The sequence below is a fragment of the Phyllostomus hastatus genome, unplaced genomic scaffold (assembly GCF_019186645.2).
Source record: "Phyllostomus hastatus isolate PE091 unplaced genomic scaffold, TTU_PhHast_1.1 phas_scaffold_501, whole genome shotgun sequence".
Lineage (NCBI taxonomy): Eukaryota > Metazoa > Chordata > Mammalia > Chiroptera > Phyllostomidae > Phyllostomus > Phyllostomus hastatus.
In genome coordinates, this window is record NW_025334033.1 from 15156758 (window position 1) to 15174832 (window position 18075).

An 18075-nucleotide genomic window follows, 5' to 3' on the forward strand; every position below is an offset into this window, starting at 1 on the left:
TTCAAAAATGACATCATCAGTGACTTCAGGACGGGGACATCCAGAAATGGACTCATTCACAAATCCCTTCCCTGGTAATTCTGCTTACACATGTTTTGGATCACATTTAGCAAGCACATGAGGTAAAGGCAGACCTTCCAGTTCTAGCACTTACTGTGGTATCACACTGTGCTGTTTATTTTGTGTTCTCTAAGTCCTGGAACCAAAATAAAACTCCAGATTCCAGGTACAATGCAAACAAAAATGTGACAATTTCGAGGACTGGCAAGAACCCCACACACAATGGTGACTTACTGAAGTAGCTGCCCATGCAGGTGCTGTCTCCCAAGTGTCTGTGGAGCTTTCTGCAGGTTTCACGCACACACACACGCACACACACACACACACGCACACAGAAGCCTGGTTAGCTTTGCAGAGAGAAGAGAGGTGAAAAGGGGAGCAGGGAGATGAGGGACTGAGAGGGAGAATGATCTTTCTTTCAAAGAATATATTTTTTTAATATTGATTATTTCTTGGTGACTTCAACATGGAATATGGGATCTAGTTCCTACAAAATTCTCCAACATTGCTTGACATAATTCTGGCAATGGACTTTTCCATTTCTTATAGAGTGAATTGGGTGACTCTAAAAAGTGAGCTCATCCAAGAGCCTGGAGTGTGTTTTCCCTCAAACTTGACTTCCAAAGCCTTGTGAACTCCTCTCGGGTTACACAGAGGCACTATCTGCAGGTTTCAAGGAAATGCTTCGCATCCATTTTGCACAGTTCCCCTGCTTTAGTTTTGATCTGCTCTGCTCTCGCCCATCACTGTTTCCCCATCTCGGGTAGCACACTGTGATAGTCACCTTTGCATTTCTGTTAAGACAATTTTGCCAGCTTTTACTTCATGACAAATGAGACAATGTAAGAATAATTGAGTTGCCAAAGATCATAGCAGAAAAATTTTCCTGAATTAACGTAAAAATATCTACCTATCTCTCTAATCTATCTACCTGTTTTACCAGGCTCTGGTAAGTCAAATGCAGTTGGCCCCTTCAGTGCACTTGTTCGACTTCTTTAATCAACTCTTCCGAATAAATTATCTCCTCAGTTTCCACTTCCCTTCTGCATCTGTTATGGGTAGGACCTCGCAGGCACCCTTCAGTCAACTACTCTTTGGAAGGTCAAGAGCAATTAAAGACCTGCCCTTGTCCTGCCAACCAAATGTTTGCTTTGCTGAGAAGCTTCAGGATTTGACAAACTACAGTTTCCTAAAGAATGCCTTTTGATTTGCTTCATTCTTCAAGTTCACTGTTACATATGAAGTTTTGTGTTTATTGGTCCTGTTTTTATTATTTATGCCTACATCTGTCTTAAGATATAATTTAGTGATCACTCATCAAAATGTCTCAACAAATATATTAAAATTTAATTCCTTCGTTTGTCTTGAGACTTGTAATGCTTCTTTGAAACCTAGGCACATGCGTGTTCTAATATTAGTTAAAATTCTCATTCTCTCTTTCTTTTACCACCGACCCAGTTCCCCAGCCCAGCCTCCCTCACACCACTCCATCACCCCAACCTCTGAAAAACAAACGCAGGCATTGCACAGAGGCCCCAATGCATGAAGTCTGGGTGAGCCTAAGTGACAAATTCCCTGCACTGCACTTTGTGAGTGGCTATGGTTCATTTAATCTGCGACCTTCAAGTGCCAAGACCCATCACATTTGTTCCTTCAAAACATTATCTGTAGTTCTGTGGAGCTTTCTCATTTCATGGGCAATAGAAGCCTGACTCCTAATTTGTCATCTTATAAGAAAAACCCCAGTCTTAATTCCCTGGCTCCAGCAAAATCTGTGCTCTGTGGGAGATTTCCATTTGCTTGTGGTGATTTTCTAGAATTGGTTTATTAATCAAAGGTGCCTTGCATTGGGAAAGAGAACTGTGCTTGCCCACATACTTAAACTAGGGCTCGCTAGGATGCCTATTTACCAGTCCTTCTGCAGAGAGCCCCTAATGACCTTTGAAATTTCATCAGAACTACAGCAGTCACTTTCTCTGCTTGCATTCCTCAATTCTGGCCCTGCCTCTTGGAGCTGAGCATGTGGCAGGGCTGCTCACAGCTGGGCCGATTCTTCCTGCAGCGTTCGCTTGCTCTGTGACAGGCCAGTGCAAATTGAATTAATAGCCTATGAGTTTCCTCTGGCCTGCCACATCGGCAGATTCACACCTGGTTTCTCACTGCTTTCTTTCCAAACTCAGGCCAAGCCAAAGGCACACGAAAACCAGGGAGTAGAAGTGAGAATGTGTCTGGCTGGTCTGAACCACACAGACCGAGCATCTGCTTGAATCAAGCACCACCCCACCCACAACCTCCAAACCCACATGGGCCTCCGATAGCGACCTGTAAGGTCAGGCTGACCGGAGAACTCTCGGCTGCCCCCTTTCTCACTTTTAAATAGTAGATCACCAAATCACTAGTTATAAAGTAAAAAATCGACCCATTAGAATGAGAAGTCGAGGAAGTACTCAGGAACTGATGAAGCTTTGTCACACGCTCAATAAGATTGGTTGGGCAGGTATCATTAATTGTTGTTTCAAATGAGAATACTGAGCTTACTAAAGATAAAATGTCTTTCCCTAGGCTAAAAATTGCAGGGTTGAGACTTCAAACACAATTTTTAGAATTTTAAATGATATCCATTGCCTCTCATTTGGTAATATGGAAGCAACACACACACACACACACACACACACACACACACAGAAAAAAAACCCTGATAGAACAATAACAAACAACAAAAAGGCGCTGGGGCAGGTGAGAGGGGAAAGTAGCACGCGCATGTGTGTGTGCATGTGTGTGTTGTCCTGAATTCATTAAACTGCTTTGTGAGAGTAGACAGATGCACACAATTGCATTGTCCAGCGAGGTCTAACCCGTGTTCTGGGACACGGCACACTGTGTTATGCTGAAGGCCAGGCTCCCTTTTGATTCTGTTTAAGTGCATGTGGCCCAGCAAGAATCCTGGTCCGTTCAAATTCATTCTTCTGTTTTCTTAGAAAACTTGTGGTGAAAGGGATGGGTACTATATCCTAGGAACATGTGGGTTAATCTGCATTTTTCTGTGTGCAACTCTAGGTTTTGGCCCATATTTATCTACGTTACCTCTTCAGAGACAGAGACTATGTGGTTGATGGCTGATGCCCTCAGGCCTTGCCCCACTCAGTGGCTCAGGGCGCATCCCCACACACCGACCTCCCCGAGTCTGTGCTCTTAGGGGGAGACAGAGGTCTGAGTGCCAGGACAGTTGTTGCACAAGCAACCATAGCTTGATGGATGAGTGTTTAACCTTAAAAGTAAAAATGAACTTTCTCACATATGGTAATCATTAGACCTTCGGGTGAATAAAAACTCTCCATCTTCTCTTTCACAAAGGATCATAGCGTTGCCATATTTTAAAAATAAAACCACAACAAATAAACACAGGGTAATGAAAGTCTAAAGCCTTCAAAGGCTGTTCTTACCTTGGCACCTTCTTCCAGTGGAGGACAAAGAGAACCCGTCTGGACACAGACATTTGAAGCTGCCTTCAGTGTTACTGCATGTGCCCAAGGCACAGATTTCTGGCTCTTCAACACATTCATCAATATCTAAAAGAATTACGTGTTTCAAACAAAGGCAAAACACAAAGAAGACACGGTCAGGTACTAAATGTAAAATGTGGGGATACAAAGTGCAACTGACTTTCAAAATTCTCCCAATTATGAGGATATTTTGCCATATCGTAATGCTATGGGTAGACTTCTAGGCTGTGATGACTCTTAAAAAATTAGCTTTGACAGTTCTTGCTATAAAAATGAATTTGCAAGTATCTTCTAAGGGATGCAGTGAGAAACATCTCTTACCCAGACTGAGTTGCTTGGCTGATTAGAAAAGTTTGAGTAATTTCATTCTACCCTCAGCTAGGAAAGAAGCAACAAACTCCAGTCTGACTTTACCCCTCTGCACTGAGCAGAAGCTCTGGAATTTTAAGTGTGTTGACAATGAGTTACCCAGTGAGAGATCCAGGCCTTCGAACCAAATTTATTTTCCTCTACTCATCCACAGCGCTTTGCTCAGTATTGTACACTATAGCCCTCACACTGTGAATTTTACAAAGACACTGATACTTAGGAACATAATCCTATAAAGTGTGAGCTAAATAGATCACAGAAGATGCAGCTCTGAACTCTCACATGCAGGTTTGTTTTTCTGAAAACACAAAAATATATTCCTGTAGCTTTTCCTTCATCATACAGACAATAGGAATCTGATAAACAGAGACTTGTGTCATGGTTCCTTCAGCATCTTGGTTATTATAAAGGGGTGATTAAAGGTGGTCCAAGGTAAAGTCTGAATAGCTCGAACAGCCATATGCCTTAGTTTGCCTGGGAGCGCACAAGCTTGCACCTGTTGACCTGGCCTCCTTATTAACGATGCCCACCTCAAGACCGTGCTAGTTTGGTCAATAGGTTACATGATCACCCTATTTATGGAAAACGTATAGCCCCTCTTTGGAACAGATTTATTTAGCATTTCCCCCTTCAGCAGAAATTTGTCATGAAAAAAGGTAACTCTTGATTCTGACCCATATTATTTTTATGAAAATACTTTTTTCCCCAGGAAAACACATTATCTCTTGTATCTTGGGACTCTTTATTCTCATGCTTGTGCCAAGAGTTCTACCCACACTGAAGTGTATCTGCATTACACCACTACTCCCACTAGGTCCAACTAAAGGGAAGTTAGAAAATTAACTTCTTCATCTTGCCTTAACATTGTAAATACCACACAAAAGATACTTTACAAAGGTACAATGCAAAGTGGTTATCTTATACAATGTAAAGCCAGCTCTTCATCACTCCACGTTATTGCATGGCATTTATAACTGCAGCACGTTTCCTATGGTTTATGAACAAATCTGTGCTGCTGACGATGACCACATTGCTCTTTCCCACACTCTCTCCACTGCAACACCACACCTTTCCTTAAAGGGCAACTTTGGAAAAAATGCTCATACATTTCTTTTTGGCTACTGTTATGCTGTTATGATTCTTTCTCTTATAGAAGAAATTAACCTGTAGATGTTACTTCCTAAAAGTGGGGACAAACACTGTAGGGTGGGCACATTTAGTGAGTGTTGGGGAAGTTGTTTTTCTGTCTATACGCTTCCATGCTGTTCCTTCTGGGGGAAGTTTGCATTAATTGTGGAGTGAATGAAGCCGATCTTTAAAAGTAAAATAACATGTGTAATAATTTGCATTTAGGCCTAATTTTGATTATATGTTTCCATTTATGATGTTATCACTTGACAGCAATTTAAATTAGATATATAATAAAATTTCTCATTGATGATATTGAAAGTGGAGAAATTTCTCACTCATTATGGATTAGATAGATGCAGTCCTGTTTAAAGGCAGGAGTGTAGGCTAGGTGATTTCTTAAGAATCCTTTCAACCCTAGTTATTATAAAGTTCTGACAATTAATGTCCTTCATTTCATGCAATGACATATGCATTGAGGAAGGTAGTGCTAAAAAATTTGCTGAGAATTTACTTGTAGTAACACATTCCTCCCTCTCTATAGGTCAAAACAGCATAGATAAGTAACATAGCCTCATGCACCAACCTTGGTTCATTGGTCATTTAAATATCTTAACTGGAATCGGGAAGCTACTTTCAGTTGCAAACTATTGGCACTTAAAAACATGGAATCCGAGATCTTTTCCAAGCTGCATGAAAGCACACTGGAGAAGAGTCAGGGTCATCTCACCACCCCCATGCATGGAGCAGATAACTTCATCAGGGATTAGCGTGAGAATTAGCTGCCCTTGTCTCACCATCTAAGTGTGAGGCCATAAGTCACACCCTCTGTTCTTGGATTTGTTTTTGATAAAGTATTCCAAAATGAAGACACCGTCATACCATCACAGAAGTTTTGACTCTGACGAGCCAGTGCAGTAACCAATACCACTTGTTTCCAAACACTGATATCCCTCCTACCTTCGCACTTGTCATTTTGTAGACTGTATCCAGGTGGACAAATGCATCTGTAGGACCCATCCAAGTTCTGACAGGTGCCTGGTGCACATTTTCCAGGTTCTAGAGCACATTCATTGACATCTGCAAAGAAAAAAAGAAGATAGAGGTTTCTACTTGCATAATTTCCATCAAACAATTAAAATTCAAAGGAACTGGAATCAAATCAAAGAAATAAATAAAACCAAATAAGTCCACAGAACTATATCACAGGGGAAAATCAATGACTCAATAAAAAAAAAAGCTTTAACAGCAATCAGAAACGTGTGGCATGTAGAAAGTCAGTGGATGGGAAGATTTCCGAGAGCAGCCAAAAAATCATATGAGAGCTTACTACAAAGTTATTCTGAAGACAAATGTAAGAAAGGGAGTTACAGTTGCTAATAGAACAGTTTGTCTCTTTCACAGTCTAACTGTTCTCTGTGAGTATAACAACTTAATTTTAAAAGCTGAGGGGGGAAAGTGGTATATGTGTTTGTATGAGTGCCTGTGTGTGCCTCTGAGTACGTGTGTCTCTGCGTCTACGTGTGTGGCCTGTATATATGTCTCTCTGTGTATATGCATGTGGAGAAGGCAGAATTACTACCCTTGTACTCCACTTTTCCCCACCAGGCTTCCGGAAGGAAGGGTGTGACGGAGCCTGCGTGACTCTCTGAGTGGCCCCCAGGGAAGCTCTCCGGAGGGTCTCTCCGAGGCAGCACTCACCCACGCAGGTCCGCCCATCCGGAGCCACCTCATAGCCGGCGTTGCACTGACACTGGAAGGACCCCACCGTGTTGATGCACTGGCCATTTCTGCAAAGGTTCCCATTTCCAGTCGCACATTCATCAACATCTGCCAAAAAAATATCCTTTGATATATTCCAAAGAAAATGTCATAATCCCAGCAATGAGCAAAACCTTTAAAGGGAAAAATACTTGTTCTGAATTTCAGTGGCCTTTACAGGCTCAGACAAACATAAGACATTTCAATGAAAATCTAGTTTGTAATAAAAGACCTGGCTTTAAGCACCTATCAAAACCTAACAACATTACACAATTCTATTAATTAGAGGTTGACAATTTATACTAGAATTTTACATGAGTTTACCTTAATCTCCCTAATTTAGGTTTAATTTTAATGGCTAAAACTGAATATACTAATACATAATACAGCTGAGGGTATTATTAAGTATTCCCATAATTAGAATTATATGAAATTAGCTTCAAGAACAATACAAATTTGATTCATTACCCTCACTTATGAGTAATGTAGCATGCTTTATAAAAGGTTTTAATAGAGTCAATAATTTCCTTCTTTTAAAAGAGGCTATAGAGAGAGAATCATGTGGGACAAACAGGCCCACATGATTCATAAATTATGTAATTTGTATATAAAGAATCACATTTGTATGTTTTAAAATGTAATAAATTCAATTATTTTTAAATTTATTTAATTTATAGCATAGTAGACATAAACATTACAGCTCCTAGTAAGCATATTAATAAAAGTAATGGATGTACTTGCTATATTTGAAATTTAATTGGCACATGCTATATAGTTGACAAATCTTTTAACCGACTGTCATACGTAAGATGGCCTATGTTTTAAAAAGACAGTTGGCACACTGGGAATGATGCTAATTACAAAGAACACAGATAAAACTGACTTCCCCCCCCGGGGACCGACGACTTTGCACACATACCTATACAGTCATTGTTGTGAGAAAGGATGAACCCATGGTTGCAGCGGCAGTTGAAGGAACCAATTGTGTTTCGGCAAGTTCCGTTCCCACAGGCATCTCTTTCACACTCATTTATGTCTGGTAGGAGCAAGAGACATAGAAACATAATTACTAACAGAAAAGGTTTCACTGTTGCCTGGGCTCATGGGCATTTTAGAGCTCACAAAATGCCATCCGTAAGCTGAGGACTTCTTGGTGTTGGCATTAGACCCAGCAGCAGGCACTCCCTGGGAGAATCCAGCACCAGGCAAGGTTCTAAACCACGGGAGCAAATCACTGCCTGGCTGCCTTGTGAAAGGAGGCAAGCTGAGGACGTGAGAACTGGACAAGAATCATTTTATTCTCTTTACTTCTAGAATTCTCCACCCTTGCCACTTTTCTCAAATATTTTCACTTGCAAATGGAAAATTCTGTGCACATCTGGGTCTTGATTTGCTGCCACCTTTGGCAAGCTTCAGCCTTTAAGAGTCTCACTCCAGTTTCCCAGAAAGCTGAGGGTCACCTGATATTACCCTGCAATCAGCAACCAAATAAATTAGCTTTCTACCTCTGCTGGCATTGTAGGTATCTTCCCCTTTTTCCCAGTCCACCCCTAAAACCCATCAGTGTTCCTACCAAAAGTGACTTATCGCGTTCTCCAGAACAATCCCAACGTGATGGGACTGAATTTGGCTCTTCTCAAACACTCATGAATTACTGTTTGTCTTTTCATTGGTCTGGGACTTCTCTCTTTGACTATTTTGTAAAGCTGTGTTGTCTTTACATATCATCACAGCAGCTGACACCTTTCTTACAAAGAGTAGATGTATGTTACATGCTAAGGTAGAAATAGGGAATTTAAATGAAACAAAGTTGGTCCTGCTGGTTTTAAAGAGTGGGGCAGAATGAGGAAGGCAAGGACAAAGGGAGGGGAGGGAGTGGAAGGTAACACCTCAGGTTAGCCAAGGGCAGTGTTCAGAGTTAGGATGTCCTTTCCTTTCAAATTTTGAACAGGAAGATATATTGTCTATGATCCTAAACCAGAAAGCTATTGCTGGCTCCAAAGTGACTCTGACTGTGTGCCTGTGGTTGCAGATGCATCCAGAGAAGCTGCTTTGCCAGCAATCAAGAGCTTCTGCCTTAACTCATTTTTAGCCACACTCTGGTAGGTTAGGTGCTTAGGTAGAGGTTTCAGATAATTCCAACGAAAGAGACTGAAAGAAATTTGGGCAGAGTCACATTAATATGCAGAGGTTAGCTCCCCAGTGATGAGCAGGGCTGATTATACTCCTTTAATTTAAAACGTATCTGCTCTGAAGAAGAGGAAACTTTATGAGAATGTTCCCTAATGGATGAATCCAATTATAGCCAAAGGCAAGCACTTTAAACATTACTCTATTGATTGTTCTTTTTCCAGCTGTGAAACTCATTCATGTTCATGAAGTCCCCAAAAGACTTAATGGATATTGCTTTAAAGTAGACAAAGAAAGAAGGTAAAGAGAGAAAATAATTGACTACATATTTGAAGTTTATTCTAAATTAACATCCTGATTCAGTACTGAAACCAAGGAAGAGATTTAAAATTTTGAGCTCTTTTCCTCTAGGAAAATGTTTCTTTACTTTTTATGCCTGTGTAGGAACTGCAAATGTGTGTTTGAGTATCTGGTACAAACTATAGACTCGTCTCAAAAGCCGTTCATACTCAAACACTCAAAAGCTGCACTCCGTTCCAACCCGGCAAACCCACATAAATATCATAAAATATAATAGCCCATTAATATTAATAAAAAGTAATTTTTTATCTAAATAGTTTTCTAAATTTATCCCTTCATCAAAAGTTTTTCTGAACTGACAGCCAAATGAATATCAAGGAAGAAGTTTACGATATTCAGATCACCAAAGATTAAATACCAGAGGATGTTAATGCTACATGCCTGCTTGTGTTTTTATTTTATAAATGGCAAAACAACTACTGAAAGGTTTAGTATTAACTATTGTATATATTCAGATGCAAATGAATCTTTCATGGGACATGAAGAAAACAATGAAATGATCATCACACACTCACCTAAACACATGGTTTGATCAGCATTTGTTTTGAAGCCAGTGTGACAAATGCAGTAAAAGCTTCCCACGGTGTCAATACACTGTCCATGGCTGCATATGTTGGGGATTTCTTGACACTCATTGCGATCTGTAGGTAATAAGCATTTTTAGCATCTTAAGTGGAACCTTAGAAGACAAAATCAAATTGAGTAATTTACTCCTAGGTATTGCTCTCAGGACTAATCCAAGCTCTTTATAAACTAAGCCTGTAAACCAAGAACCGGCATTGTATTTCTTTTTGCCTGAAAGTTAGTTCAAACTTATTCTCATTTACTGGGCATATCCAGAGTATGTTAACACTACATGAAAAAAAAATGAAAACCAGGGGTAGCATCCAACAAAGGTTCTGAACGATGAGAAACAGAAGCAGCAGGGGGCAGAAAAACACAAGCTGGGAGATAATCCATTTGATTATTTGCCTAAAAGCATCATCACAGACTGTGGAATTAATTGAAGTATTTTGCCTGGTCAAGATTTGGTGCCTCAAATCACTGACCCCTCATGGCTTCCGTTGGATATTTACATCAAAGTCAAACCTCATCAGTAAAACAGGTTTTCCTGATGGACAGCCCACACCGTCCCTCATTCAAGTTTCACCTCATTGCTGCATCTCATTCCTATGACCTTCTGTTCTAGCTCAACCAAGTTTTCATGTCTTCATGTGGTTCCCTTTAGCACTTGACAATCCTAACGATATTTCTTTCTTTTTATTCATACTCATTCAAAGGAAAACCCTGTCATCTTGCTTCTGCCAGCCTTTAAGCTCTAAACTATCTTGATTCTCAGCTGAATCTCTGTTGCTCTCCTGCAATCTGGTAATCTGCAGGGCACAGTGTATTGCATGAGTCCACACCTGACATAATTTCATGCCCACTTATGTCTCTAATTTAATTTTTAAATTTCTCAGGATATGTTTAAGGCAAATATAATTTTAAGAGCGCTGATTCCTCCTGCTTTTCCTATTGTCACAAAAGGAGGCAAACAGCAGACTGCCCCCTTGGGTGTGGATGCCATAAAGCAGAGCAGCACCCTCCCTGCTCCTGGCCTAATGATGCCAACTGGCTGCCTGCCTGTCTGCTGAGAGGACAGCAACTGGGAAGGAGCGCTTTCTGCTACGCAGAACCGTTGTGCTCAGCAGAGATGAATCCCCTCCATTTCAACCCCTCAGGCTTCCATTTTCACAAGTGCTTTCTGCCAGGATACAGAGCATTCAGAGTTGTGATGAATTACCATACTGATGAGGTCGAATATTTCATTAAAAGGAGGAATTGGTATAGAGCAATTTAGGAGCTACTGGTAGCCTATGCAGAAATGCTAGTTAACTTAACAAATTATGATTGTTCCTGCCCTGGCTGGTGTGACGTAGTGGACTGAGTGCCAGCCTGCAAACCAAAGGGTCACCGTTTAGGTTCCCAGTTGGGGCACAAGCCTGGGTTGCGGGCCAGGCCCCCAGCAGGGGGTGCACAAGAGGCAACCACACATTGATGTTTCTCTCCCTCTGTTTCTCCCTTCCCCTCTCTCTAAAAATAAATAAATACAATCTTTTTTTAAAAAATAGGATTGTTCCCATGGAGAAAATGGATTTAAAGTGAGCAAACTGCTCCCTGGGATAGGCAGAGGAAACCAATTTTCACCACCAAGCTCAGTGAAGGAAGCTGACTCTGAAGGAGTCTGTCTTCGGGCCTATCCTGGTTGACCCAAAGCTTGAGTGCCCTCGGGTCGTGCTAGATCCGGGAGTGTGAGAGGGTCAAGGTCTGTCCCATCTCCAGGGCCCACGGGAAACAGAGAACATTAAGGATCTTAGAAGTGGATCCCCAATCAGGAATTTTCTTTCCTACATTGCCTTCTTCATGATGATTTTTAAAAAATAAAATATGGACTACGTATTTTGAGATTCTATGGGTGAAACAGAAAGTTATAATTCTATAGAACTTAATTGTGAAGTTCACTTTGTCTTGGGACCAGAAAACTAGGTTTCTCAAGCATCAAGATTTGAACTCCCAGGAGATTGTCTGAGGTTGAGATAGGAGATTTAAACATGGTCTGTGCGGGTGTGGGGGACCCACTCAGTCAGTGGAGAGAGAAGAGACCACAAGAAAGTGGCTGGAACCTGCGTCTGTGTTTAGCTGGTTTAGAGAGTTCAGTAGGGGCTGCAGTTGCTGTAAGGATGCAGCTCCGGAAGCCCGGCCAGTATCCCAGGTTTACATATCTAACTGTTGTCTCAGGTCTCTCAGCAACGATGTGGGTATTATGGCCAGCTATGATTTGCAGTTTGAAATGATGTACTTAAGAATTCAAATAAAAATTTCAGTTCTCCTTTTAAACACAGAAAAAGAGCAGTATTTTGTATTATGTCTAAAAGAATGCCATGTATAGGACAGCATTCAAAGACAGAAGATTTTTAAAGTAAGATATAAATGAAAACATTTCCAGAATGAAGTCTTCAACCTTAGAGACTGAAGAATTGCAAAACTGAAGTACATTCTCTTTTTTTTTTATTTCAGTGAATGAGGAAATTGAGCTTTGGCTACGAACAACTCACTCATAGAACTTATGGCTGGTTAATGCCTGATGAGTTTCATTTGTTAATGTTCTACAAGAAAATATGACAGGGCTTAAGCCCCAGCAGGCCCTGGCTGGACATGCTGCCTTGATGTATAAATAACTTCTTGCCTGAACGTGAAATGGTGTGAAATGACATGTTCTATATTATCAGCAATTCTTTATTTTCATTGGAATTATTTCACCCATTTTCAAAGAAATATAAATTAAGAACAAAATGCAAGGAAGTGGCCTCAGTGCCAAGTTTCACTGGGGTATTGTGGCTCCTATCAGAGACGTCCCCACTTTTCCTGTTGTTTTTTTAAATACACGGGTAAAAACAGCTCTATGGACAAAATGCTAAACACTTGCACATGTTTCTCTAAACTCAACAAAACAAGTCTTGATTCTCTAAGTGAGTTTCTGTTCTGCTACTACACCCTCTTCCCACCAAGGTCTCATAAAACAATGCAAAATTCCCTACAGAGAGCAGTACTTCCTACCACTTAATCACTGGTAGGCAAGGAAACCCAGGGAAAATCTGACCGGGCTCCCTTCTGTTGTTTCATTCACAAACCGTGAACTATCCAGGAAACTCCCTGTGAAATGAACCATAAGCAAAACAACACATTCTTCCTGACCTTTTTGCTAAATATATAATGGTTTATAATTACTCTAAGACATACAAGAAAATCATTCCGAAGTATTATTTTGCTTCTGGGCTGAAATACCAGTGTTTCAATTTGATACAACTGGCTACAAAGTACTGTCGGATACTCCATAACCTTACCATCATTTTCAGTTGAAGACACACTCTTTCTCCTTGCTTCTGCCACAGCCCTGACAAGAGTGAGCCATAAGAGAAATCCAGCCTCTGGAAGACACTTTCTCATTCCACTGTAGGTGACTCCAGCTAATAAAAGGCTGTGAATGGATGCTGCCTCCCTCAATGAGTGATCTCTCATCTGTGAATTGTTCAGGAGGAAGAGTGATGTTGCTGCTTCTCTTGTGTCCATTTTGGCAGATCAATATTGTACGGTTTAGGAGAGCGGCCCTGTCTAGATTTGGGGTGTGTGGCTGAGATGGCAGCAGCCTCGCCTGCCTAATGGGGATTATGTAAAATTTTTGTAAAAAAGCATTTGGTCTTGAATACTGGTTAGGGAACTCTGTGTGTGTGTGTGTGTGTGTGTGTGTGTGTGTGTGTATTTGTGGCTGTTTGAGGCAGAGTAGCAGATTGGTAACCATGAAATCTATGTACATACAAGATTTATTTATTGTTTCAAAAACATCTCTATAAAGAAGGAAAAAGGTAAGTGTTTAGACATTTCAACAATTTTCCTTTTTGTCTGGTTTAGTTACTCGAACTCAGCAGCCTGAAGGAGATAACCCACTGGGAGGGTGTGTCCGGCCAGCGGACCCACTCACCGTTGCACTGCCCGGTGGAGGTGAAGCGGTAGCCCGGCTTGCAGTCACAGCGGTAGCTGCCGGCAGTGTTGATGCACTCGGCATTGCGCTGGCACACCGGGCCATTCTGGCACTCGTCGATATCTACCAGCAGAAGAGAACTTCATCAAATGGAGAAAAGAACCTGGTATCAAGTCAGTGGAACTTCTCACATGAAATAAATTTATATTTTCTTAGTTCAGTCCATTCTATTGAACGATGTAAGCCTGAAAAGCCACTTTCTGATTTTTCCACTTTACTGATATTTTTCATAAATGTGAGTACCTGGTCTATGACCACATGTGGCCTCTAATGACACTCACGTCTGAAATCGGTCATGACACTCAACTGCCATGGTCAGGACCTGACACGGGCACAGACATGGTGCCAGGAAACCCTGCGTTTGCTCAGAGCTCCGGGGTCTCATGATTCAATCGGATTGCGGTTGTTGGGAAGGCTGAAGGACCTGGAGAGCATGGAGCACCCCAGACCTCAGTGTGCACACGAGCTACTTGGAATCTCGTTGGAAGGCAGGTTCTGACTCAGCGAGTCGGGGAAAGGCCTGACATCCCGCATTTCCAACAGGCTCCCAGGTGAGGCTGGTGCTGCCGGTCCACAGATGGCCCTTCGAGCGCAGGGCTGTGGAGGCTCCTGCTTCAATTGCTGCCACATGGCAGTCAAGTCAAGGAAACGTAGCACATTGCATATAAAACTACTGAAAACAACCCCATTCACATTATCAAAGAAAAGAATAAAATGGATATTGTGTACTTCAAAGCTCTGACTACCCTCAGGGGGTTGTTTGCCTATATATATTTTTAAACACTTAATTTAAATTCATGTAAATGTCATTATGTAGTTCAAATTATGTAGTAAATGTAATTAAAATGGAGTTCAAGTTCATGGCGTAACAAAAGTTACTGCACGGTCCAGTCTTACCATGGGGCAAAATATATGTTCCTTGTTCCTGCTCCAGTGAAATAATTTGGTTCAGTCTAAGTCCAAGAAAGGAACAGCCTGTCACACAGGCAGGAGGCAGTTCTCAGCACCAGTACTGGGGTTTTACAAAAGTTGGCTCAGGCAGTTCCCACAAGGGGGCGGCAAATACATCTACCTCTTAGGTCTATGCTTTGTGGTGGGGAAAATGTTAGAACTACTGCCAGTGGGGGGATTTCTCTCTTGGGGGATGGGGGCAAGGGGTGCTTCTCTATGCAACAGATACAAGAGCAGAAGTATGCTTGCCTCAGGTTGTTCTAGCACCCAGTACCCCCTCATCCACCAAATCCACCCTGCTCTTAATTAAGGGTGTACAGAAATATTGAGGGTAGATTTGTCCTCGGAGAAGCCCAATGGTGTCACAGACAAGCATTTTGGTGAGGCATCAGACGCCTAACATCTGACTATACGCATACTTGGGAGGAGCAGACACATAGTAGCTCCCTCTAAATCACTTCTGGAATTTATTCCAGCTTCATCGTTGCTGAGCCATGCACTGAACCAACCTTCATTTTCTGATTCTGAGAGCTGAGAGTGCTGGGAAGCAGCTGACCCTGGATTAAATACTCACCCTGCAGATGGATATCCTGTGAAATGGAAACCCAAAGACGGAGGTCTTTGTAATCTCAGTAGCCACTGAGTGCTGCCCTGACAGCAAAGCAGCTTACACTGGCCCAGCTGTAGGCTTCCAACCCCAAGTGTGAATCAAGGTCTAGGCTGACTCGGTGGTCATGGGTGGCCTTGCCTATGGGTTCTGGCCATGGGCTGCCACTCAGCAAATGTAAGTGCTAAAGAGGCACCTGGATAAAGGAACCATCAAAGGGATCTCTGAATGAAAGCAAAGGGGAGATGCCACAGGGAGGTGGCCGACACCCCAATGCCTGCATGGGAGGTGGGAGACTGTGGCTCTGAGAGAGGCAGCTAACCCTAGCACCTTACAATCATCTGCTATGGGCTTCCCCTCTCTTGGCATCATGCCTCCTCCTTGGACACCTAATCCTTAACAGCCTCCCCAGTATAGGGCCAGGCCAAGGTCTGAAACAACTATCTCCTTAGGAAGGCTCTGAATGGCCATCACCCCACTCCCACTCCCCTGCCCAGCAGGCTGAGTGAAGGACACGCGCTGACTTGGCTATAGTCACAAATGCCTGGTGAGGAGAAGTTAACAAGCATGTGCTTAGAACTATAACTTTACTCATGGTCTATAATTGTCCCCAGTCTAGGAGAAAAATATTTTTGTAACATTGAAATGTTGACATATGTGCTCTAATCCATGCTCTAAGGGATAATAACACTTTCAAACATGAACAAAACCTCTGCTAGAGGCTCCAAGTTTAAATATTAAATAGAAAATTATTCCAGCCATCCTAGGGCACACGGTATATTTAATAAACAGTAATGTCGTTCCTTTTACTAAAGTGTGAAAGGACACTATCTTCCCCAGATGCAGGGAAAAGATGAAGTGCTGTAAGGAATGTGCAGAATCACAGCACAGTCACATGGCCGGGGGCGGGGGGTAATATGAAAATGAAGAAAGGACCATTTGCATGCGTGCCAACATTCTTCATATAAAATCAAATTTGCTGTCTTGTCATTTGGAATTCTCTCATGCATTTGGAATATCTGCATCAACCTTGTTTTCCCTTGGGAGCAGCAAAGGCTCCATTTGAAAGAGAACACTGATTTTGGGATTCCACTCAAGATGACTGCCCACCATTCATGCTCACTCTCAGGCGATGAGAAACAAAAGCAATCTACCTGACACACCCAGGAACACAAGGCTTTTTCGTATCAGCTGGGAAATCTAATAACATTGTGTGTGTGTGGGGGGAAGGTACGCCCTGCTTCTCCTGCTGGGAGTTACTGAATTATTTTGCATGAGATTTCATGCTGTTCCCAAGAGTGCCCTTCACTATGTTAGAGCTTGATGGATTTCTGAAATTCCAATGTGGTGAAACTGGCCAAGTGTGTGGGCGAGTAGCTCACTAGTTAGCTCACTTCTGGACATGATACAGTGAAAACATCACTTACCTTCACAAACTAACAGCTTGTCATTGTAGAAGAAGCCCACTGGACATTCACATCTGAAGCTGCCAACCATGTTGATACACACTCCATTTTCACAGACGCCGGGGATCTCCCGGCACTCATCAATATCTGGAAACAGAGCAGCCATGTGTGAGTGACAGCGTATGGGCACATGGCCCCTGTGGAGGGTCCATTAGGTTTGAAAGGCAGCTACTACTAACTCAATGTTCAACAAAGGTGTAGAACCAAAGGAGAGAAAATGTACACACGTGTGTGCGTACACGAGTGTGTGTGCATGTGTTAAGGGGTATGTTAGAGTGGTGTTGATGGACATGGGGATGTCAATGACTGTCAGATTGAAGTAACTGAACCACTTTCCAGACATTCACATGTCTACTGGATTTGGTGTCTGTCTTTTTCACGTTGTTTCAAAACATCCTCTTTGTCTAGGTAGGAGCCATCTTTGTGCCCACTGGACACTGCACAGAGAGTAGAAAGAGGTGACTGCTGAGAGTAAGCAGCCTCCCTACCCAAAGTGAGTGGTAATGCTCGATTAGGATGGGAGAGGGGAGCTGGTAAAGAACAGAGGAGTGGCCCACGGTCACAGCCAACTCTGATCTTTCAACTTCAACTTCAATGCCCCCTTCTTTTTTCACAAGGTTTTGGGTTAGGTCTGGGGGTGTAATCTGGGCCACAGCTGACTGAGAAGGTGGAGCTGGCACTGAGGAAGGAGTGTCGTAATAGGCTGTGGCTTCCTAAGGCTAGGGGCTGGGCCCAGCTGTGATACCACTGGTACAGGCCCCTAGCATGCTCTCTGACAAATGTTAAGTGTCCATTAAAATTTGTTAAATTAGGAACTAGTACTTGGAAGTGGAGCTGGTAAACATTTAAACAGGACCAAAGTAGGAGGAGAGCAGAGCCACACTCAGGTCTCAGCAGGGCTGGCCATCCGGGCAGGTCTCACTCCCACCAGCCTGGCTGGTCTAGTCTCTGTGTAACCTGCTCTCAACTTCCATTCATTCCATGCTGTCTAGGATAATAACACTAATAGCATAATAGCAGCATCTCACTTGCTACATGCCTGGTATGTGTCTCAAGCAGTCTACCTGGACTTACTCACTGAATCATCAGTTACCCTACCAGGTGGTCTCTAGGTATTACAACTATCTCCACTACGCAGATGATAGAACTGAGGTCCCATCA

General features: G+C 42.4%; 1 protein-coding gene across 1 annotated transcript in view; it reads right to left on the reverse strand.

The window, feature by feature from the left end:
- Nucleotides 1-18075, reverse strand: part of FBN1 (fibrillin 1) — a 228157-nt gene that overhangs the window by 25390 nt on the left and 184692 nt on the right. Inside the window, exons 44-50 of the mRNA XM_045822406.1 lie at nt 16876-17001; nt 13831-13953; nt 9827-9952; nt 7741-7857; nt 6762-6890; nt 6021-6140; nt 3504-3629 (exon numbers count right to left, since the gene is read on the reverse strand). Coding sequence (XP_045678362.1) covers nt 3504-3629; nt 6021-6140; nt 6762-6890; nt 7741-7857; nt 9827-9952; nt 13831-13953; nt 16876-17001 — 867 coding nt within the window. The remainder of the gene's footprint in view (nt 1-3503; nt 3630-6020; nt 6141-6761; nt 6891-7740; nt 7858-9826; nt 9953-13830; nt 13954-16875; nt 17002-18075) is intronic.